General features: G+C 30.5%; 3 protein-coding genes across 3 annotated transcripts; 1 reads left to right on the top strand and 2 right to left on the bottom strand.

Annotated features, from left to right (window-relative positions):
- Window positions 1-459: 459 nt before the first annotated feature.
- On the top strand, window positions 460-1,215 carry LOC126842037 (uncharacterized). Its single transcript, XM_050578890.1, has 2 exons — window positions 460-1,000; window positions 1,072-1,215. Exons 1-2 carry the CDS (start codon window positions 500-502, stop codon window positions 1,213-1,215), a joined length of 645 nt encoding a protein of 214 aa, XP_050434847.1. The 5' UTR covers window positions 460-499.
- A 6,266-nt stretch (window positions 1,216-7,481) lies between these two features.
- LOC126842036 (uncharacterized) lies at window positions 7,482-9,636 on the bottom strand. Its single transcript, XM_050578889.1, has 6 exons — window positions 9,362-9,636; window positions 9,002-9,283; window positions 8,788-8,937; window positions 8,377-8,719; window positions 8,278-8,309; window positions 7,482-7,540 (listed from the first exon to the last, which is right to left on the bottom strand). Exons 1-6 carry the CDS (start codon window positions 9,624-9,626, stop codon window positions 7,482-7,484), a joined length of 1,131 nt encoding a protein of 376 aa, XP_050434846.1. The 5' UTR covers window positions 9,627-9,636.
- Window positions 9,637-9,876: 240 nt separating this feature from the next.
- LOC126842034 (uncharacterized) lies at window positions 9,877-21,885 on the bottom strand. Its single transcript, XM_050578888.1, has 9 exons — window positions 21,817-21,885; window positions 13,702-13,810; window positions 13,491-13,574; window positions 13,267-13,419; window positions 11,011-12,468; window positions 10,485-10,653; window positions 10,313-10,411; window positions 10,061-10,254; window positions 9,877-10,001 (listed from the first exon to the last, which is right to left on the bottom strand). Exons 1-9 carry the CDS (start codon window positions 21,883-21,885, stop codon window positions 9,877-9,879), a joined length of 2,460 nt encoding a protein of 819 aa, XP_050434845.1.
- Window positions 21,886-22,660: the final 775 nt, after the last annotated feature.

Raw genomic sequence — 22,660 nt, 5'->3', positions numbered from 1 at the left:
ATGTGTCTACATGTCTCAACAGGAAACGACAGGTTTAAGATCAGAGTAGGCATTTTTAACAGTATTTTAAAGAAATCTCCCTTCCAATAACTAAATGCTACAATTTTAATGATTCTAACCCCCCACATGGTATATTTAACGATTCGTTTGCACTAGTGATGGTCTATGGTGCTAAAACATTCATCGTTTAGTGTTCGAGCTCTGCGGTACAACGTTTAAAAGTGAATCAAAGTTTCCAGTGTCTAGTTTTTTTTTTTACACTTAAACAAATTACTTTAATTCATACATCATGGATGGATCGATCGCACCAATCTACAAGAAGCAGAAGTACACCTACATTCCACCGACTCCGCCAAATGACCTGATTGGATGCAACAGTTATACATTGGATTTCAACGATCGGAAATTTATTCAAATTGGGATCGATCCGAAAAAATCATTTAGTGTAATGATTCATATCATTACACCGTCGCGGTATGTGAGCATAACAAGTCACTATATGAAAACTATATATACACTAATGGGTGATATACTATCAAGCGTCATGGAGAAGCCTGAAAATACACAGACTACATTTCTCTCAGACACCAATCTTTCATTAACTAAAATGGTTTATAAGGATGAAAATGTGCTGGTTATTGAATCTCAAGCTGTAAATGGATGTCGCATTCTACTTAACCGTAGAGATTTGATGAAACTGGCTGAACTAGAATATATTGTTCATGAATGTGTTGAAAAACACTTGGCAATTACAACGGAAAACGTGTATCAACAAATCGAAATGATTATAAAATATTACATGGGCTGTTTCTTCCCAACCAAGGAAACAAGCAGAACAGAGTTGTTAAGATGTATCATGGAGGTATCATGTATTACTATAACTTCAGCAATAGAGCCGATGAGTGAACCTAATTATATTAGTGAAATTAAAAGATTTGCTGTTGAAGAATTGGCTGACGTCTGGATGAAGAAAATAACTGACCGAAATGACATACCTAAGGTATTGTACACATTTTTTTTATTTTAAAAATTTTCATATTATTTAATTATTAATAAAAATTTTTTTTAAAGGCAATCGATGTAAATGATGGTCCAACTCGATACGATTGGCGTGGTGAAGAAGAATCACAATGCTTCTCCTTTTCAACACAAGCATACGACAACTATAAACACACGGAGAAGTCAACATGGGCACCTCGAAAACTTGAATTTTAAGTGTATACTATACTGTTTAAATATGGTTTTATTGTAATTTACGTTTCAAATAAAAAGTCAACAAAAATTAATTTTAAAATACAAATGTTTTTTATTTTTTTTATTTAAAATAATCTCCTAACATATAAGGTACATTACACTACATATAGTTACATGAAATAAGTTCATACAATATAAGGTTAAAAACAATTAAATTAATACAAATTATTAAATATAGTTAAAAAAAACGTTACAATTTTCGAACATCACCTGAAAAAGGGTTATAAGTAATAATTTGATCGTGTAGAATCATACAGTACGCTGAGGTATTTGCAGGAAAAGCTTCTAAAGCTTCAAATTCAATTCTTAAATCTGTTGTGCTAACTTTAATGTCATCATCCTGGTGTGTAAGATCAATGACTGCCACAGGCATAAACTTTAAAAAATTATCTTTATTAAGAAGTGGAGCAACGCTATCTCGGTCATAGTAAGATTTTTGAAAATCGGTATATGCTTTATAGAAAAGTGAAAATAATCCTTTAGAATAGTCAGCACGAAAATCTTCATATGGATACACTTGTGTATTTAAATACACTTTTAAATTAAACAGTTTGCAGTGATCAAAAACAGACATGGATGAAGTATAGGTATTTTTACGGTTAGTTTGAAATCCTACAACAATATATCTTGGTTTTTCTAATTTGTTACATGTACGTACAGACCACGAGTGACGTGCATTTGTTGGGAGTGTAGGATATTCAGATAGCTCCCAAGTCCTAAATGGAACCTCAATCGATTTTCGACTATCTAATATTTTCATTAGACCGAGTTTTTCTTTATTGTTAACTTTAATTAACGGCATTTTCCATACAATTTTAGAAAGAATTATTTTTGTTCCAGCAAGAGCTGTTTTTTTAGCAGCTTCCTCTTCGAATATCTGTAAAGCGTTCGAATCTGTCGATGCTCTATTCAATATTAATTGATGTGAACAATTCATAATAATTTTTTTATAATCTTCACAAAAACCAAATAAATGACTCAGTGGGATAATTCCGGAAAATTGGTCTTCTTGTGCAAATTTTTCATTATCAAATTTCACACCGTCGAATGCGCTATCTGTTAAAGTATACACGTTTGATTGAGTATACGAACACATCCCTTTAAGAGTAGACGTTATACCTGGATTGCGTACTTTTTGAATTTCAACACCGTTAATTTCATAACGTGCTTCGGAGAACAGATATGCCAACCCATTGTTTATAAAACGAACCGATCCTGTAGCGTTAGAAGGCTTTTGTAATTTACCTTCAATATAAATATAACTCTCACTTGGAAGAGTATAACTATCTGAATTTTGAACTGCTATACGAATTTCATCGTTGTTTGGTAGAGCAGAAGTAGAGAATGGTAAAAACGAGTGAAATTCTTTATCAATAATTTTACACTCATCTACACATCCAGATGACACGTCAAGATAAATATCATCCATAATTAGAGTGCGTTTAACGACCGTAAAAATTTCAAATTAGATTTGCTAAGTTTTTTTCTGTTAATATTTCTAGATTTCTTTAGGTGTTTACGTTTTGTAGTTGTCTTGGTGCGATTCTGTTGTTTAATAGATCGTTTAGAGATTGTCGTCCTATTTATATTAGAAAACTTCAAACCCATTTTTTTATATAATCTGTTTAATGTGTAGTCGAACTGTGATTGGTTCACCTCTAAAATCGATCAAGTCACCGTCCTGATCAGTTAACAATATACGCAAATTTGATATAGATGTGGTGATAAGAGGATAGTAAATGAGATGTCGAGGTACTTCTATTATCTTATAACCTGCAGCAACTGTAGGATAGAATTGATGAATAATATGGCTTGAAGTCCCATTATCGAATGAAGATGTTATTAGGTTACACTTATACAGTTTACTTTTGTAATGTTAACAATACACTGAGACTCATGTTTCTCATCGGGTTTATATATTATCCCAGTATCAAAACCTAATAAGCTACCTATGCTGTCGACCATAGAAAAATCAATTTTATGGCTGCACTTCATTTCACATTTCAAAGTAACAGTGTTAGCTTTTAATTCAAAATATGTAACTATATCGGATAATAGTGATTTAATGGTTGCTTCTAGACTCACTATTTCATAAGAACCTGTAGGTATGGTTATTAACTGTATGTTAGTAACTGTATCAAGGGCGTTATCACGTACTACTCCAATACGGTTACATCCAGGTTTGATGTTTGGTATAGAGTTGTTTGTTTGAAGGCTTAAAAGACCTAATTCTGAACTATTAGCAACTTCTATAGGAGGAAAAAATTCACATGTTAATTCAGAAGAATTACTGTTAAGTGTTAAAGTTGTCATGGTTCCGATAAAAATTTTAAACACAAGTGTCCACAGTTATATGTATTACATCGTTGCTGTTTTTCACAATTGTAAATGATTTTACAACTTTTTAAATATTTCTGAACTTCAAGCGGGGGTTCTAACCCAAAGCTATCATAGTAATAAGCGCGGTTAAACTTCTTCCTAAGAGCAACCCAGTGGGAACCTGCGTTAACCGAGAGAGCTAAATTAATAACAAAAGCTTCTTGGCTTCTTGTATGAACAGGCAACGTATCTCTACAACAGGTTCCCCTGTAATGGGGTATTTTTAAAAGACGTGCACATTTATTATTTCAAAATCAAATAATGCACGTTTGGGTAGCTCTGATATTAGTTTTTTGAATTACTTCCTCGTTTAGTACTTTTAGGTTTTTTTATTCCTGCCCCTGATGATTTAGGTGCTAGAAATAATCCTTTTCCTATCTTATATTTTCCTTGCCCGTAGGGAGTTAAAAACAATCCTTTTCCCAACTTTACAGTTGTATTTTTAGAAGCCCTTAAATCATTAATAGTTTTAACAATATTACTCGCCCCGGAAGCTAAAGATCCAACTGCAGTTAAACCAGCTATCAGAGGTAAAATGGGTAAAAACCCTCCAGATTTAGGAATAGATATTATTCTAGGTACTGATTTATTTTTTTTATTTTTAACCACAACCTTTTTAGCTGCTACTATAGCGATTTTAGCCAATTTAACCATGTTTTTCTCTGTACTCTTTTTAACAGCTTTTTTTGCTGCTGATACAGCTTTTTTATAATGAATCCCCATGCCTAACTTCCGTTTAGCTTTTATAGCAGTAGTTACTAGCCAAGAAGCGGCTTTTTCTTTAAGTCCAACGTCTTTAGATTTAACTAACTCCCAAGCATTATCTTCTAATAATCTATCAGCCTTGTGCCTATCATTCAGAGAGTTACTATTATTGTATGCAATATCATGTTCTCTACAGAGTTCATCTAATTTATTCACACCTCTATCACCCCGTGCAAGCCTTTCTTTTAATTTAGTCCCAGGACCTGCGAATCTAATAAAAACAAAAATATATATTTATTAGTTTTAATCATTATTTTTATTTTTTTTATTTTTTTCAATTACTTATATCCGGGCAAATGTAATTCAAATGGAAGATTATTTATAGCAGTGTTTAGTATACCACCACCTTTGTTGGTGTTGTTCTTTCGACGTGTAGACATCATATGAGCCATTACGTTTTTAACCAGATATATTTATACCGTTATGATTTTTTCACCACAAACTATTAAACTTTCAGTTTTAAACGCGGATCCTCCGGAGATGTATCATACTAAGTCTAAAAATGGGTATTTATTACCAAATTCCGTACGCGCTTTAATTTTAGCCCCTTCTGGAGGGGGTAAAACCAACTGTGTATAGTCTTTACTTACTAACATTAATGGGATTAAGTTTCAAAACATTTATTTATACTCGAAAACTGTAGATCAGCCAAAATATAAAATGTTAAAGGATATTATATCGGGTATTGATGGTATGAAGATGTTTACTTTTAACGAAAGCGATACTGTAATTCCTCCTGAGAAAGCTTTACCTGAAAGCACATTTATTTTTGATGACGTTTTAACAGAAAGTCAAGGTGTTATACGCGCTTATTTTGCTCGCGGTAGACATAACAAGCTGGATTTATTATATTGTGCACAAAGTTGTTCATATTTAGATAAAAGAATTCTTCGTGATAATGCAAATTTTCTTGTGGTGTTCAAAATGGATCAGACCAACTTAAAACATATTTACAATGATCATGTAGCTACCGATATGTCATATAATAAATTTAACGAGTTTTGTACAACCTGTTGGAATCGTGAAAAATATAATTTTATAGTTATTAGCAAAGACGATGAGAGAGATAACGGACGGTATAGACTCAATTTCGATACGTTTGTTACTATATAGAGTACAACTCGTATAACTATTTATTCATTTATCGATCAAACATGGCAGAGGAAAGTTACACTTTATTAAAAGAGTTAATACAGGCTAGAGAAAATATTAAACAAAAATTTAAAGATCTTAAACAAAATAATGCTAGAACCGATCATGTTATAAGGCAAAACCTAAATCCTATAATTGAACCTCTGCAAAAACTAACAGATATAAAATTAACTAAAATTAAATCAAAAGAAAACCTAGTAAATGAATCTATGCAAACAGATACAGAAGCCACCTCATCGACACAAGATCAAAACCCTGATGCGATAGACGTGGAAGACTTTATTAACAAACGCATAAGAACATGGTTAGAGTCTAGTAACTCGGATAAACTTTATGGGCCTATACAACATAAAAATGGTAAAATTACTCTCGGAGACTGCGCGTTAGTGTTTGAGGCTAAAGAAGAATCAGTTTATTTAAAAAATATCATACCCCTTAACACCACAGGTGTTTATGGATGTTAAAAAACGTTAAGAAAAGAAACTAATTTTTTGGAAAAATCCAAACGATTTGTGTGAACGTTTAAAATTACTATTAGCTTCACAATCAGCAGGTAATACAGGTGTTTCGAATGAAATCACAATAATTTGGCAAGAGCTACTCAAGTCTAAGCTAATTAAACGAATTCCCGATGTCTAAACAGGAAATTGCTAACGAACTACACAGGCCTGCAAGAAGAAATTATATAAGAAGGAAGGTTGTATTATATGGAAAAAATGATTTGTTTCAAGCAGATTTATGTGAAATGGTACACTATGCGAACGTTAATAAGGGGTATAAATATTTACTCACAGTATTAGATTGTTATACTAAATACGCATACACAGCACCTTTAAAATCTAAAACCAGTAAAGAAGTAACATTAGCAATGGCTAAAATATTTAATATTCAATGTCCTAAACTCCTTCAGGTGGACAGAGGTTCAGAATTTTACTCAAAAATATTTGATGAATTAATTGAAAAATATAAAGTAAAACGATATTCTACCTTTTCGACTTTGAAAGCCAGCATAGTCGAAAGATTTAATAGAACGCTCAAAAATCTTATGTATAGAGAGTTCACAGCTAGGGGTTCATATAACTGGTTAGATATTCTACCATTAATAACCGAAAAATATAATCATACTATACACAGATCTATAGGATTAACACCTGCACAAGCTAATGCAAACCCTTCACTAGTTAAATTACGTGAACGTGTGATTCAATATAAAAAAATCAGATTTAAAATTGGTGATAACGTCAGAATATCAATTTATAAAAGTTTCTTCCATAAAAAATACCTTCCGAATTGGTCTACTGAGGTGTTTTGTATTACTAAAGTCAACAAAACAGATCCCCCCACTTATTTACTTAAAGATTATAAAAATAATCCTATATCGGGTTGTTTCTACACCGAAGAATTGTCTAAAACCAACTATCCACATGACTACTTAGTGGAAAAAGTTGTTCGAACTAAAGGATCTAAATTGTATGTTAAATGGTTAGGATTTCCATCGACCGAAAATAGTTGGATAAATAGGACTGATATAAAGCAACCATAGCCAGTCATACGTTGACTATGAACGTGTTTGGAGAGACTGCTGATACATTTATAAACAATATAATTTCAACGCTTGACGGTAATAGCAAACTTATAAAAAATAACGATAATAAAATTTCAAGTATTACAAAACAGTTGTATGACATACAGAAAACAACATCAGATAACCTTGAAAAAATTAAATCTATAGAAACTACTATAGAAAAAATCAATGATGATAATGAAATTTTTAAGTATACAACTGATAAAACAATCGTAGAAATTCTTAATAGTATTCAAGACCAAAACGATGTTCGAAAATTAGATGAACATATATTAGGCCGTATAAGTTCTTTAGAAGTGTTTCTCGCAGATAAATCAGGATTTAAGAAGCCGGCAAATTAGTTGATTTATTTTTTCATAATGACTTCTGCTATTTTGGATATGGAATGCATTATGTCACCAGACTCTAATTATTTAATAAAAGAATTATCTGTAATTGCAACTGACACATGGAATACACAACATTGGATATTTAAGTACAACTTTACACAAACTTCAAACAAAAACACTCGAAACGTTAACAGGTGGCTAGCTAGAAACCATCACTCAATGACACCTCAATATGGAGACGTTGAAGCAGAAGATATATCGAGAATTTTAAATTCTTTAACATTTACAATCATCTATGTCAAAGGGCTACAGAAAAAAGATATTTTACATCAGTTTATACCACATGTCCAAATAATTAACCTTGAAGACATCGGATGCCCTCGCTTATCGGAACTAACCACTGAAGAATCATATCCATCATGTTTATTTCATATGAATTTAACCCTAAACACTGTACTTTTTATAAAATGTTTGCATTACGAAATTGGTTTGTAAACATCTCATAACCTTGTATATTATAATGTATTTTAATTTAACTTTATTTTTAATAAAAACAATTTATTTATTATAATTTAGTAGTCTATTTTTTTTATTTACATTACGAATATAACATAGTACATGTAAAGATATTATTTATATTTTATTTACATATTCTCACTACAACAATCAGAAGTGGGAGAGGTTGTCTGCACAAAACTGAAGTGTATAGAAAATATATATAACAAAACAAAAATAAATAAAAGGGTGAAAAAAAAAAATAACAATACCTATAAACTTAATAATAAATTGGAAATTATAGTTCTTCTTCTTCTTCTTCATCTTCTTCTTCTTCTTCAGCCATCTCCCTATGTTTAAATAAATTGTTTATATAAGTAAATTTTTTTTTAACAAACTACTGATTTTATAACTTACATTAGTTTATAATGTCCATAAGGTAAAGTATGTATACGGTCAGGTAATACAACTCTCTTGTCGTCATGTCGATTTAACGCTAGCTTGAGGGTTGAAATGGTTTTAATATTATGTTTATAAGAACGGAATGAGTTCATCGTACGGTATGGATTGAATGCAGCAGGATCTTTTTCATTGATACCTTGGAATAAACAATCCATATGATCCTCAAATGTCATATGATTCTTTATTACATGGTAAGCAACGCCCTTAGCTTTAATATGTTCATGTCCAACCTGTATATAGCCATACGATTTTGGTTTTAGAGCCACTTGTTCCGAGATTATTTCACCTCCAGTCTCATCTAAAACATATTAGAATTATTACCTATATACAATAAAAAAAAAGAAACTATTATATTGTATAACTAACCTGTGAAAGTTCCGGGAACTTTTTTTCTCTCGGTTCTATAACACGGATGAGATGGCGGGAAATTAGATGTATCCAATTTTTCCAGAAAACCCGGTTTGGTTAGCATGTCATGGTAAAAGTCATCTGTCTTAATTAAATACATTAGAGAATCTGAAAATATTAATAATAAATATATATAATAGTTCTTCAATAAAAAAAATAATAATAGTATTACCTGTATCCATGTATAACAGTTCTATGTCACATCCATAGTATTTTTTCATTACATTGTAATGAAAATTATACATTAAAGTCTTGGAGATTTCCAAGACAGTAAATCCTACATAAATAGGCTTATCAAAAGTTAAAACTGCCTTGTGGAGGTGTACCGCATACAAGTTTTCATTGTATTGCGTTACACCCTTAAATGTAGGCTTGTTTATCAGTTTTTGAAAAGCTGCAGGACTGCAGACAAGAGACATCTTCATGCGATTGCGCACATTCTCCATGGTTTTACCTATTAAAATAATTAAGATGATATTATTTTTTAAAAAAATTATTTTTTTTTAATATAATTATATATATACACATTTACCAAAAACTGCGTTGTTCATGAGCTTAAAGAAGTCCTTTTGGAAATCGTCGGTTGCTTTTTTCCTCATTTCCGTATTGAGTGAAATATAGCTAGCTAACCAAGGGCTTTGGTCAAATTGAAGTACCCTATGCACCTTTTTTAAAACAAGACCCTCCTTCAGAGCCTGCTTTAAAATTGAGTGGTGCACAATATACTTTTTTTTATCGTTTAACGTTAAGATTAATTTTTTTATCTTTGAACCAGGAGGGGTAATCTTCTCACACATAAACGGCAGATCTGAATGTTGATCATCAAGGGATTTCGGGTATTCGACATCAACCTCTAAAATCAACCCGTTTTCCGAATTGTCATCTATTCTGTCTAAACGGTTTTGAACAGATTGTACAGAAAGATTTCCTTCGTACCATTTGAAGTTACCAGTTGGTATCGTTTGCGACATTGCCCAACCATATCTGAAATAATTATATGAAAATTAAAAAAATAAACTATAAATACAGTTTTCACATTATTATTACTCACAGATTTGTTGCATCAAGATATGTTATCCATCTGTTTGGTTCTTCAGGATTGTATACGGGTGCCTTGCTGTGGTTAGCTTTAGAGTATCTCTTTGAAGCTTGACAGATTCCCCCTCTTACACCTAAATTAGATAACGAATGTTAGAGATGTAATATCAATGAAACTTATAATTGTTATTACCTTGCTCGAACATAAGTAACATGTCATAGTCTGATATCAATTCCAACTTGGCTTCAGTGTATTTCAAACACACATCGAAACTCATACCAGGGATAGTATAATAATGACAGCAATCGATTTCATATGTTTTTAAACAGAGCTCCCTAAAAGCTTCAAAAACATCACATAAAATATGTACATCCAATTCGTTATACCTGAAAAATATAAATAATTATCAGACTAAGATAGAATACTTTTAAATATATCACATACCATAAGCTGTATTCGCCTAAAGTTTTGAATTTAAAACGATTCCATACATTTTGAGCGTGTTTATAATCATCTTGGGAAATATTTTTCTCAGTCAGTGAACTAAAAAAAATGGTTTTTAATTTATTTTATTATTATTATTATTTTTTTATGTAATATAATTATTATAATTCACCTGTAAAACTGTTCTATAGGCGGTAGACACTGTTCTTCCAATTTTTCCCATGAGTCCGTATAATCGTAACAGTAAACACCTTTACGAGTAACCATATCCAAATCATCTTCACCATATGCATTTATCACAGAACGGAACTTTGTCTTATCGGATCGAGCAAGGTTATTGGCTAATTTTTCCAAACTACTAGCCATAAAACGATAACTATCCAGAAAACGTATGGAAAACCTATTCGAAATATATTTTGAAAAAGATATAAATTTTTCTTCACTATTTGGAATTACGTTTATTGTATGCGGATCGTGTCCTAATTAATTTATTATTATATGGCTATCATAACTAGAGAGATTGTGCATGATGCAACTTACGAATTTCGCGGTTTGCATCTTTAAGTTACACCTATTACAGACAGTCTGTCTATATCTACCGCTTAAATGATGGTGATCACGTACCGGATTATTTGTTAATGAAAATTTACATTTACAAAGAGGACATTTACCCCCGTTCACGATAGACTTATGGTTACTTTCGTTCTGTGATGTCATACATATAGGAGTGTTGATTTTTAAAAGCTGTTCAATTTTACGTGCCACATCAGTAATGCTCTGTATAAAATGCTTTGGTACATCGTTAGCCTCAGAATTTGCATTACCTCTGTATACAACCGGGGATTGCGGTATGTCGAATTGATCCATTAGCTCTGTTGGTACATCCTCGCTAGCTTTAACTAAATAACAATAACTCATGGGAACATGTTCTTGAGTGACAGTTGTTTTCCCAAAATGGTTGTCCCCTACAGGTTTCTTCAATAAACACTCGAAATCAGCGTAAATGACAAAATCGAGTTTTTGGGTGTTACCCCAGTTCTCAAACTGCATGTACGTATTTGGCGGTGGTAGAATTGGAGTTACTGACTCGTTCTTGACGCATATTCGTTTATGATCTTCAAGTCTAGCTTCTTTATCAATTTTACCCGGTTCATCGATGTACACCTTAAAACAGCGTCTGCAGATGGCTTTTTCCTTGGTGTTTTTAGACAGTTGACATCCAACCAATCTTGCAAGATTCTTGATATAACAGTAGTGGTATACTCCCTCTCCGTTGTTGAAATATAATAAATCGTAATGATCGGTTTGTTCACGGTCACACACCTTGTATGGGATAATAATGAATTCATCCTTTTCTGCATTTTGAGACGTCTGGCCGTTGTTATTCTTAGATTTATTTTTATATGTTAAACTCCCCTTCTTGAAGCCGTACACGTTTATCGATACCCCTGGATTATTTTTTTCAAAATGTTTCACCTCAGATAATGGCACGGGGAATGTAAGTCCCGAGAAATTGTGTCTGCTTGGCACATTCTGATAATGTGTGATACGGCTGGGGTTTGGCGCAGTAACGTCCTTGGCCATAATGCTGTATTTGAAGCACATATTGTCATTATTTTGTACGTTTATTGTTGCTTTACGATTTTCAATTGTCTCCGGAAGCGGTATAAAAGCTGAACCTCCAAGGGGTGTATATTTAAATACATCAAGTAGTATACCATCAATTTTCTCTAAAGAAAACCCGGATCCTTTCCCCTCCATCTCAGCCTCTTCAGAAATTATCTTAGCAAAGTCCTCGTCTATTGCCGATTCAATGTTCGTGTCCTGGAATAGAGTTCTTGCTGATGACTTGAATGCTCTATTTTCCAAAACATCTGTAGAAGGGATTTTATACGTCGATTCCAGTTTTAATGTATACTTCACCGCATTTTCGGCTACAAGTGTTCTTAATAATTCGAATAGTTGCGGTTTGGTTTCAGACAGGAAAGAGTCATAATCAGCTAACTGATTAAAATTTCTTTTGTAGAAAGTTTTACAAAGCCCGTTGAACCCACTGCTAGTTGATACAAATCCATCTACTTGAGTAACTGCTAGTCGATGACGTTTCAATCGGGTGTTAGATTGGTTGACGTTGTCTCTTTGTCGTTTACCTACACCTAATAATAAAATAATATTCCCTACTTAATATAATACGTTTACTATAATTTTCTAATCAAATTAAATAAAAACTAAAAAAAATATCGGGCGTTGACGATAGGCAATTTTTATGTAAATATTTTATCGTTTAAAAATAATTTCAGTTAAATTAAATCGGCCGTAGAGTGTAAAAGATTTTTAGATAATTATTATAACGTTTAAAAATTGTAATTTACTTCGCAGGATTATATTTTATTAACACGAAAAATATTTATACATTTAGTTAAATAGTATCGAAGTTAAATTAAAAAAAATTAAAAAAACGATTGTAGACGGTGAACGATTTTTATATAAATTAGTTTATCTTAAAAAAATAAAAAATATTTATACATTTAATCGTTAATCGCGTTAAAAATAATGTTTTTGATAATAAATTAAAAAAAATATTTATACATTTAATGGTTAATCACGTTAAAAATAACGTTTTTAATAATAAATTTATCCAAGTTGTAATACTAACTATTCAATCGATTAGATATTATTATCTAAATTTTTAATCTAACCCTAGACTATCGTTTCACTTGTAAAACTATAATAAAACTAATAAAAACAGGCGTTGAAGATAGGCAATTTTTTAGCTAATCGTTTAAAAATTAATTCCAGAGTTAAATTAAAAAAATTGGTTTTACTAATAATTTAACCAAGTTGTAATAATATCTATTTAAACGATTAAATTTATTTCTAATATATTATTAACTAAATTTTAATCTAACCATATCCTATCGTTTCACTTGTAAAAAACTATATTATTGACTAACCTGATCCACTTGCCGAGTTTGATTGCATATGTTCGGGGGTTTGTATGTAGTCCGGTAAATTTGTCGATGTTGATGGAATATCATCATACGCTTGATTACATAATTCATCACCTTCACTATCGAAGAAGCTTTCATGTGATGTGCCCCTTTGTTCTAAAAAAAAAAAAAAGGTATTTAATAATATTTACTATTTTACAAAAAAAAAAAAAAATGTTTATACTAACCTAATGTCTGGTTGTTGGATGTGTGTTGTATAACGCTAGTACGTTGCTGTATACGCTCGTGTCTTCCATCCTGACCAGCTCCGGCTGTGTGAAAATATATATTTATTTAATTAAATCACTAAATTTTTTTTAAATTAAAAAAAATGTATCTTATTTTAAGTAATTCACATACCGTGCTTCCTTTTGCAGTGTCGAGTAAGATTGAATTTACTTTCACAATCATATTCACATTCACCGCAGTAAAATCGAACACCATCATGAGTTTTAAGATGATGGTTTAAATTTTGCTTTAAAGAGTACACCTTTTTACAAATATTACACTGATACATGATTAAAAATTTAATATGATCAATATAATATTAATAATATAATAATAATTGATTAATAATAATAATTTATTATGTTAAATGCGTAAAAAAAAAATGAATTGCGTTATAAAGTTAGTAAGCAATATCTTATATAAGCGTTAATATATTGTATGCGTTAGTATGTTAAATTTATGCGAAAGCGAAAATATATTTAAAAATTAGCAATAATAATAATATTAATATGATAATTTGTTTTAAAAAAAACACAAAACCGATAATATTAAAATTAAACACTGGAAAATAAATGTAATATTTTAACGGAGTGAAAACTTAGATGCACTTGTTAACGTTTTCGCTGTAGAACCAAATCTGACGTTATTAGAAATATTGGTTCACTAGCATGGTCTAAGATTTAATCATAACCTCCCTCCAACAAGCAAAATATTCATCCCTCCCAACTCGTTGGAAGGGATGATATTTCGTTTCATATTCCATCTACCAAACATTAGCAACTGGTCTGAACTTGATTTTTTTTGAGTGCGTTATAGGATTCTATGGAAAGACCTTTCGTTGACCGAAACGAAATTTATGTATATATTTTTACACGTAAATACTATTTTAAAATGACCATACGCATCACCACGTGGGAAGGTTTTTTTAGGCAAACAACCCAAATTCTTTGATAACATGGTTACACGGTAAATTTACGATTTTTATTTATAAAGAAAATAACAGGGTTGGTCTTTTCTGACGATATATTACACACCCCGACTTGACCGAAACGAATTTTATGTATATATTTTTTACATAGTATACATTATTTTAAAATGGCCTTACACATCGCCACATGGGGGGCGGGTGTTCTTTACGTAAACAAGCCAGCATCCACCAAACATTAGCAACTGGTCTGAACCTGATTTTTTTAGTGCGTTATAAGATTCTATGGAAAGACCTTTCGTTGACCGAAACGAAATTTATGTATATATTTTTACACGTAAATACTATTTTAAAATGAGCATATGCATCGCTACATGGGGAGGATTTTTTTAAGCAAACAACCTAAATTCTTCGATAACATGGTCACACGGTAAATTTACGATTTTTATTTATAAAGAAAATAACAGGGTTGATCTTTTCTAATGATATATTACACACCCCGACTTGACCGAAACGAATTTTATGTATATATTTTTTACATAGTATACATTATTTTAAAATAACCTTACACGTCGCTATATGTGGGAGGATGATCTTTGCGTGACCAATCCAAATTCTTCAGTTTTACATCATGTATAACCTAACCTAACGGTAAATTTATTATCTACATTTATAAAGAAAACTTCTCGGGTACATACACAATATTTTTTTGAATCTATATATCCTGGAAAATATTTAGTTACGTAAATCAACATTTAGTGTTAACCATTTCAGTGAGCAACCCGTGTATTTTGTTCAACTTGAAATATTAGCAAATTAACTATGTCAAATCTCTCAGAAATTTATATAAGAAACGATATGTTTACCTCACGTTTTGTTTTTGAACGTATATCGCAATATCCTTTAAAATACGGGGTAGATCATATACGACGATATTCAAGTGCGTTTACCGAGTGGAATGTCGCGTATTGTTGTAAACGTTTCAACAGTCGCGATTATATATGCAATGAACACCCGTGTTGGAGCACTTTTGAGGGCATAGAACGACAACCTGAATTTGGGGTTAGATCATTTGCCATCAACGACATTAATGGATTTTTCGCATTTATGCGATTAATGCATTGTAAGCAATGCAGACGTCCACTGTACCGATGGCTCACAGTCGATAAATCAATCGCCAGGAATTGGAGCCTGCTTACATTAGACAAGTTTGTAAATTACGTTGATCTACCTATTGAATATATTAACTTGTAATTTTTTTTACTAACCTTAGATTTAAGAAACCGGAGTTAATTATTGTAATTTTTTTTATTAATATTAGATTTTAAGAGGTATGATTGTGACTTAAATATTTTATCTAAAAGAAACTTTTTTTAAAAAAAAAAAACAATAAATCCTCATTTTTTTTTTTAGTTAACTATGTATTTAATTTAATTTAATTTATTAAATTTATTTAAACTAAATTATCATGACTCATCTATGAACTAAATATCTATCCTTATTATTTTTAAAAAAATGTGGTCTGGATTTAGCGTTTCTATAACACTATGGTTAGTAAGAATTGTAAAAAAAAATCTGACCATAATATTTACATAATTTCATGTCTGTGAGCTTAAGGTGTGTATGCATGATTTCTATGCGTTATAAGGATAAAATATTGTACTAAATGGAAACTTACCATTTTTACTTTTAAGGTTTGTATTAAATAAAATATCGTATTCTATGACATCAGTTAAACAGTGTTTTAAAACAAAATTTAAAAGTAATATAATATTTTATATGTATTATCCATAAATAATATTATTAAGAAATGATCGTTAAAAATTATAACAGCTTAAAACATCGGTGAAAGGTTAGGTTAGGTTGAAAATCAAAAAATTAGCTGCTAAAAATAATAATATAAAAATTGATATAAGTTAATAAAAATAATAAAGATTTTTTTTCTTTAAATATAATACATTAAAATTTGCCGATTGGGTTAGGTTAGGTTAGGTTAGGGTCAACGAGGCGGAGTTCATTGTTACACCGTCATCCATTCATCCCCGCGGCGGCCATTCTCCGGGCGGCGACCGAGACACCTACATGACGGGGTACAGGACAGCTGTGAATTATCCGATCGCCACCTGCGTAATCCTCCGGCTAATCACCAATCCTCAATCCTCCCATTGTTCCAGTACATACATTCCCCTTCTACTTATGGTCATAGAGACATGAATAAATGTTTGTAAGTATACACATAATATAGGTAAAAAGCTAATGCTTAATCTGTTTTTTATTAGTGATTATTGTTTAATGAACATAACATTTTCAGCAATATTATAAAATAGTGTTAAATGTACCTATATAATTTTATTTATATTTTTTTTACATGTTTTAAAGATATAAATAAAATGCAATGATGTAAATAGTGCCAGTATTATTGTGTGCATACTATAATAATATAATTTTAAAGGAAAGGTCAAGGGGGTTATGAAAGTTGATGGATGTGTCTTATACTACCGTAACTTTTTTTAAATTTTACAATTACTATAATATGTATTGTTATAAAGTATATCTCCACGTACCTAGATTCTGGTCCAGCGACGATCTCAAAGCAGCAGCTTTGAAGATTAAATTGATCTATTACTTAGATCTTTTAAAGAAAAAACACTTGCGTCTATTTTAAGTCAGTCGTCTTAATTTAAAAGGAGAGATAGAACAGAGAAGAAAAACAAATGCATATTGAATTTATATTATTAAAGATATAATGAAAAAGAAAAAATGTATGATTTATTTATTTAATCTTCTTCTGGGAAAAAATTTAAATTTAATAAATGTGAGTCAATAATGTTATGAATATTTTCTCATTTATAGTGGTAAAAAATGTTTACGTGTTTCGTCAAGTATGTCCAGTTCTGCGTTAAATGGTGGTTTTGAAAATAAAAGGAAATATATATTTCCTATTTCATTGGGGACTGCCACTAGTGTCCTTGTTCATCAGTTTTGTAGGATATTAAAATAATGGAATTTATTGTGATTTTATTTTCTACTTTGGCGTTTTGTGGATTATTTAATTTATTAGAACAGTGCATATTCTGATAATATAATAGAACTTTAACGGCGTAAAAGGGTATGTTGTAAAAAGAGTTAGTTCTGAAGCAACTAACTATGTTAAGATAGCTAAATTAATAGATGAATTATTAAATAAAATAATAATAAACAAACACAATGTTTTGTTGTGCATAGGACTTGGAACATACACTGAGTCAAAACCATAAACAATTACGAAAAGAATCGGTTAACTACGCACACCATGCCTTAACAATTAAATAATTGATAAGTAGCAGACGATTGTAGCTAAACGACTGAGCGGCGACAAGCCCGTCGTGTTGTCTTATATAGGGAGTAAATGCGTCATTAGCAGGGGGTGAAGTATGAAATGTTTCCTAGGATAATCATCCAAACGTACAATTGTATGGTATGAGTCAGCATGTGTTACGTGTCCTGTTTATTTTTGTTTATCCTTTTATATTTTTATAAAATATTGTACTTGAAATAATATATAAATAATTGTATGCGATATTATTATTTATGCATACAATTGATCTTGTATAATTGACATTTTTGATAAGTGCAAATATTGAATTTAGTGCATATAATCTTATCATATATAAAGGTATTTGTAGTGCACATAATTTAACTATAAAATGTATTATGCATTATGATATTACGTGTAAATGATTCAGTGCATACAATATAATCATTACAAAGTGCCACTTTCGAATTTTGGACACGTCCCCGTGGCCCAATATAAAATGTGTTTAAACAAATTTAAAATAAAATAAAAAAAGTGCTATTGAGGATTTAAATATTGCAATCTTTTTTTTAGATTTCTTTTGCAATTAGGCTTAGCCTTCTTTTTTTTATGTCTTCTTAATCTATTTATTTTTATTTTAGAAGGACTTTTTTTATTTTTCAAAGTCTTAAAATTTATAGTTAAATTAGGCACCTGTGTAGGGTGTACTGTCGTCAGAATTATTTGTGGTTGTGGAGTTTGGAGAAAGAGCGTGTTCTGTGCGATCTCCTCCTTATGTCTTGTTCTCATGAATGGCATCATGGCTTGGTTGATGGTCGGCGATTTGTTGGCTGCCAGGTGTCTCGTCATTTTGATTAAACTTGGCCCACTATCCCATGAATTTGTTAGCATCGGTTGGTTTCCGAATTTAACCGTCCGTATATTTTTTTTTTGTTTTATGTTCATTTTCCCATTGTGTAAGGAAATTGATCAGGTCGGAGGTGATGTCTTCGTAAGTCCCTCTTCTTCCATCATATATTATCACACTCTCCGTGGGCACATGGCAAGTGATTAGCATCCAATGATTTTTATCGAAGTTAAATGGGAAGAACAGATAATTTTTGAGGAATATGTCTTTGTTTATTTTTTGTTTAATATGTTCAAATCCTTTGTTGATATAATCCAATAAGAAGTTGGTGTGGAAGTAATAATTGTTATTGGTGTTGGCAATTATCAATTCCAAGTACTTCTCGATTGTATTTTCGGTATATACGGATGTATTTGTTTCGAAAGACATGTTAGTATTAGTATAGTACTAGTATAGTTGATGTTTGTGTATGTATTAGTAAATTGGATGGTCTTTTTTTTTTTAAATATGTTTTTTGTATTTTGTCCTGGTGGTGAAATTTTTACTTAATTAATATCTTGTGTTTCAGGGAGTGGGTAGTTTTTGTTATATGCCATTTGCTGTTTTATGCAGATGAATGAGATAAGGTTGCCTTGTGGTTGATTGTTTGATTTGATCCTTTGATGTTGTTTTCGTTTCCAGGTGTATTTGTAGTTGACAATACACCCTTACAGGTTTGACAATATATTTTGGTAGGGATGATGTGTGATAGTTTGTATATGACAATATATATATTTTTTTTAAACAAATTAAAAAATGAGAAAGAGAAAAAAAAATTGAATAAATGTATATAATATTATAGTGGTTGTGTGTAATATTAATGTGATTTAGATATTTGATTTTGTGTTTAATCATTTAGTTTGGAGACAAATTTGTTTGTGTTAATATAACTTATTCACCATGTACATATGTATAAGATATATAGATCTTACATAAAGAAAATATATTGTTTTGTTGTTTTTAGGTGTTATATACCTAATACTTTCAAGAATTATATGCACATGCACTACCAAAGCTATATAATCTTACTTGATTTGTCACATAAAAGTGCATGAATGCTATAGTGTATTCTAAATACATTTGAAAGCGTATGTATTTTTATAATATAATAATTATATATTTTATTGTTAAATTTCGTGAGTTTTGTGCATATGATATTTTTTTCTGAGAGTCATTTATAAGATAATGAGTTCATATTTGTCATAAGCTGTATTTTTTTTATGTGCAATTGTGCTTCGCATACATCTTTGTGTGTATGGTGTAGTTTTGTTAAGTAAACATTAATTGTTTGAATATTTCTTACTCTAACTTTCTCCAAATTATACTGTTTTGATTTGCCGTGTTAAAATATATTTTTTTTGTGTTTTTTTTTTGTATTTTTTTGTTTAAGTTATATGTAATTAAATAAAGTTTGATAACAAAATTAATTAGTTGAAATGTATGCTAATATTAATTTGTAATTTATGTTTTAAATATAATATTTTAGTAAAGTGGGCGAAGTTAATAGCGTAGAATATGTTTTATTTGCGATTCTTAATATTGTGTGCTTTGAGTCTTTTCTTAGATAAATTAAAGTTTAAAAGGAGTCGGTATAATATTATTAGTTCATAATTTTGCCAACCCATTTGGTTTATAATATTTTGTGCTTCATTAATTATATTAATTATTACAGTGAGCGGAGAATTTGCGGATGAAAGTAAATAAATGTTCCCGAGTTCGTTAGGGACCGATTGAGTGTTCTCAAAGTCATTGGTTTTATAGGAAGTTAGTATGAGATAACTGGTAAATATTTCATTTTGTATTATGGCTTCTTGTGGAATTGATGGGTGACCGAGACACTATGTATTATGGAAGTGCATGAGTGTGTGTACGATTATGGGGTGTAAATTATTTTTTTGAAAAGAATTAGATATTCTGCGATAGTTTCTGTTCCAATCAACAAATAAATATTCATTACATATTGGTAATATTTGGTATTGGTTTTTTTCTAATGAGTATTGCGGTATATTATCAGTGTTAAATTTTCCTATATTTACAGCTAATAATCTGACAGCTCATAAGTTGGCATAATTTATATACGTTAGTGACATGGCGAAAATCTCAATTAATTTGTATATTTTTGTAAAGTTTGATAAATATTTTCTGTCCCATAGACGACAGGTAAAAAATAGGAAAAATTCTGTTTGACAACATATGTTAAAGATTTCTTCTATAGAAAATCTTTTTGGTATGCCTATTTGAAGGTTTTCATCAATTATACGAGCTAGAGTATTAATAGAGTTAATTTTATTATCTAAGTTGAAGAAGAAAAGGTTGTGTTTATCGTCACAGAACTGTATGTTAGTAGTGTGTATTATAAAGGGTGAGTTTTTATTTAATAGATTTTGTTTTGTTTCTGATTTGAGTATATTAATACACTCCAATTTCCTTATAATTATGTCTTGTCTTAAGTAAGAGAAGTTGTTAATTGGTGGGGTTTCGCGTTTTTGTGCGGAATTAGTTAATTGAAAAACAATTGGGCCGTTATGTTGAGATATTAAGAAAGGATTGCCTGTTGCACACCAATAATATGTATCATAAAACCCACTAATTTGTGATCTATTTTTAATGTATAAAAGCATATTGAATATATTCGCGTTGATCATTTTGATTGATAATGAGAGTATCATACAAATAAATAAAAACAAATTGTTTGATTTCTTATGTTATTAGCTGAAGCAATAAGGAATATAAGATTACCTTGATTTTGATGGAGTTTATTGAAAAAACAATTTTGAATTGAAGATGTTATATGACTATGATATTTTAGTATTCTATGATATTTTCGTGAACTAGCATGATATCGAGTTGATTGTTGTGAAAAGACTGAGCTAAAATATTTGAGTATTTGTTGATCATAATGTAAAATGTAATAAAAAGTGTTTAAGGTAGGGGTAATATTTTTAACGTATTTCTGTGTTTTTTTTTTTAAAGTATTAAAATTATAAAGGTGAATTTGCTTAAATGAGTGAGTAAGATGCCATAGATAAAAAAAAAATGTTTTTATCTTTAGCATTATATGTGTTATGGCTTAAAGGATATTATTAAATATATCCTTATGTGTGTTTAAATTATATTGAAATGTGTGGTGTAAGCTTAGGATAGAACATTTGTCAGATATTTCGTCTGTGTTGCTTTTACCAAGTTGTTTTCTAGCAACGATTGTGCTAATTGAACCTTTTTGGTTCTTTTTTTGGTAAATCTGACCATCGTTTAAAAGAATTGTAAAGGGGTTACTTGATGCTGATTCGATTTAAAAAAATTCTAGTTTGCTTAAAATTACATGAGTAAGAATTTTTTTTTTAATAGTTAAAAGAAAAAGAAAATATTTAGTCATCAAAGTATTGAGTTAAGAACATGTTTGAATGAGGGTTAGAATAGTTGATAAATATGTTTAATTATAATTTATAAGTAAATATTTGTGTATGTTGCTTAAAGTTTTATGCTACCTCCACACTCTCGCGAGGTCGCCTCGTGTTGACGAAGTTGAACGAGTCGAGGTGAAGCAAAGCGCTAGCTCCACACTCGCCAAAGGGACGCGAGACAACCATCTACACTCTAGTTTTATTCTGTTGTTCATACTTGCCGTTCACAATGGACGTTGTAAGATTGGGATTGTTATTGGGGTGGCTGAACGTTACAGAATATATATACATATAAGATTAGAGATAATATATTAGAGAAAAGATATAGAGAAAAAATGGCTTTGAATTTGGGCCCCATAAAATGGGTTGAGATTGATAATGCTCGATAAATTGTATTGATATTTCGTTTGTCCAGTTATTTTTAATTGTAAGTAATAAATTATTCAGTAGGTATAAACAATTAATAACTTTTTTTTAAGAATTAAAATTGTGCGGTAGAGTAAGCGCGTAGAGCTATTTTGATCTGCGCGCATTACTCTACCGCAATCCACCTCTCATTCTACCCAGTACCCTTCAACCTTTAGTAACTTAAAAAGTAATTATCGAAATCTTGTTATCGA

This window comes from Adelges cooleyi, unplaced genomic scaffold (assembly GCF_023614345.1).
Source record: "Adelges cooleyi isolate 19-005CV unplaced genomic scaffold, UGA_ACOO_1.1 ACOO_flye_CR_arks_rails_tigmint_CR_PRNA_412, whole genome shotgun sequence".
NCBI lineage: Eukaryota > Metazoa > Arthropoda > Insecta > Hemiptera > Adelgidae > Adelges > Adelges cooleyi.
Note: the sequence above shows the minus strand (reverse complement) of the source record. Positions and strands in the feature narration are given on the sequence as shown.

Excerpts from the sequence above, each read along its gene's own strand:
- LOC126842034 (XM_050578888.1), bottom strand. The coding sequence starts at position 21,885 with ATGGTCAGATTTACCAAAAAAAGAACCAAAAAGGTTCAATTAGCACAA. Across the intron at positions 13,811-21,816 it reads CGTTGCTAGAAAACAACTTG|TGTAATATTTGTAAAAAGGT; the intron begins GTAAAAGCAACA and ends ATCATGTATCAG. Across the intron at positions 13,420-13,490 it reads ATCCAACAACCAGACATTAG|AACAAAGGGGCACATCACAT; the intron begins GTTAGTATAAAC and ends TTTTTTTTTTAG.
- LOC126842037 (XM_050578890.1), top strand. The coding sequence starts at position 500 with ATGAAAACTATATATACACTAATGGGTGATATACTATCAAGCGTCATG. Across the intron at positions 1,001-1,071 it reads ACCGAAATGACATACCTAAG|GCAATCGATGTAAATGATGG; the intron begins GTATTGTACACA and ends TTTTTTTTAAAG.
- LOC126842036 (XM_050578889.1), bottom strand. The coding sequence starts at position 9,626 with ATGTGTGAGAAGATTACCCCTCCTGGTTCAAAGATAAAAAAATTAATC. Across the intron at positions 9,284-9,361 it reads CATGAACAACGCAGTTTTTG|GTAAAACCATGGAGAATGTG; the intron begins GTAAATGTGTAT and ends TTATTTTAATAG. Across the intron at positions 8,938-9,001 it reads ACTGTTATACATGGATACAG|ATTCTCTAATGTATTTAATT; the intron begins GTAATACTATTA and ends TAATATTTTCAG.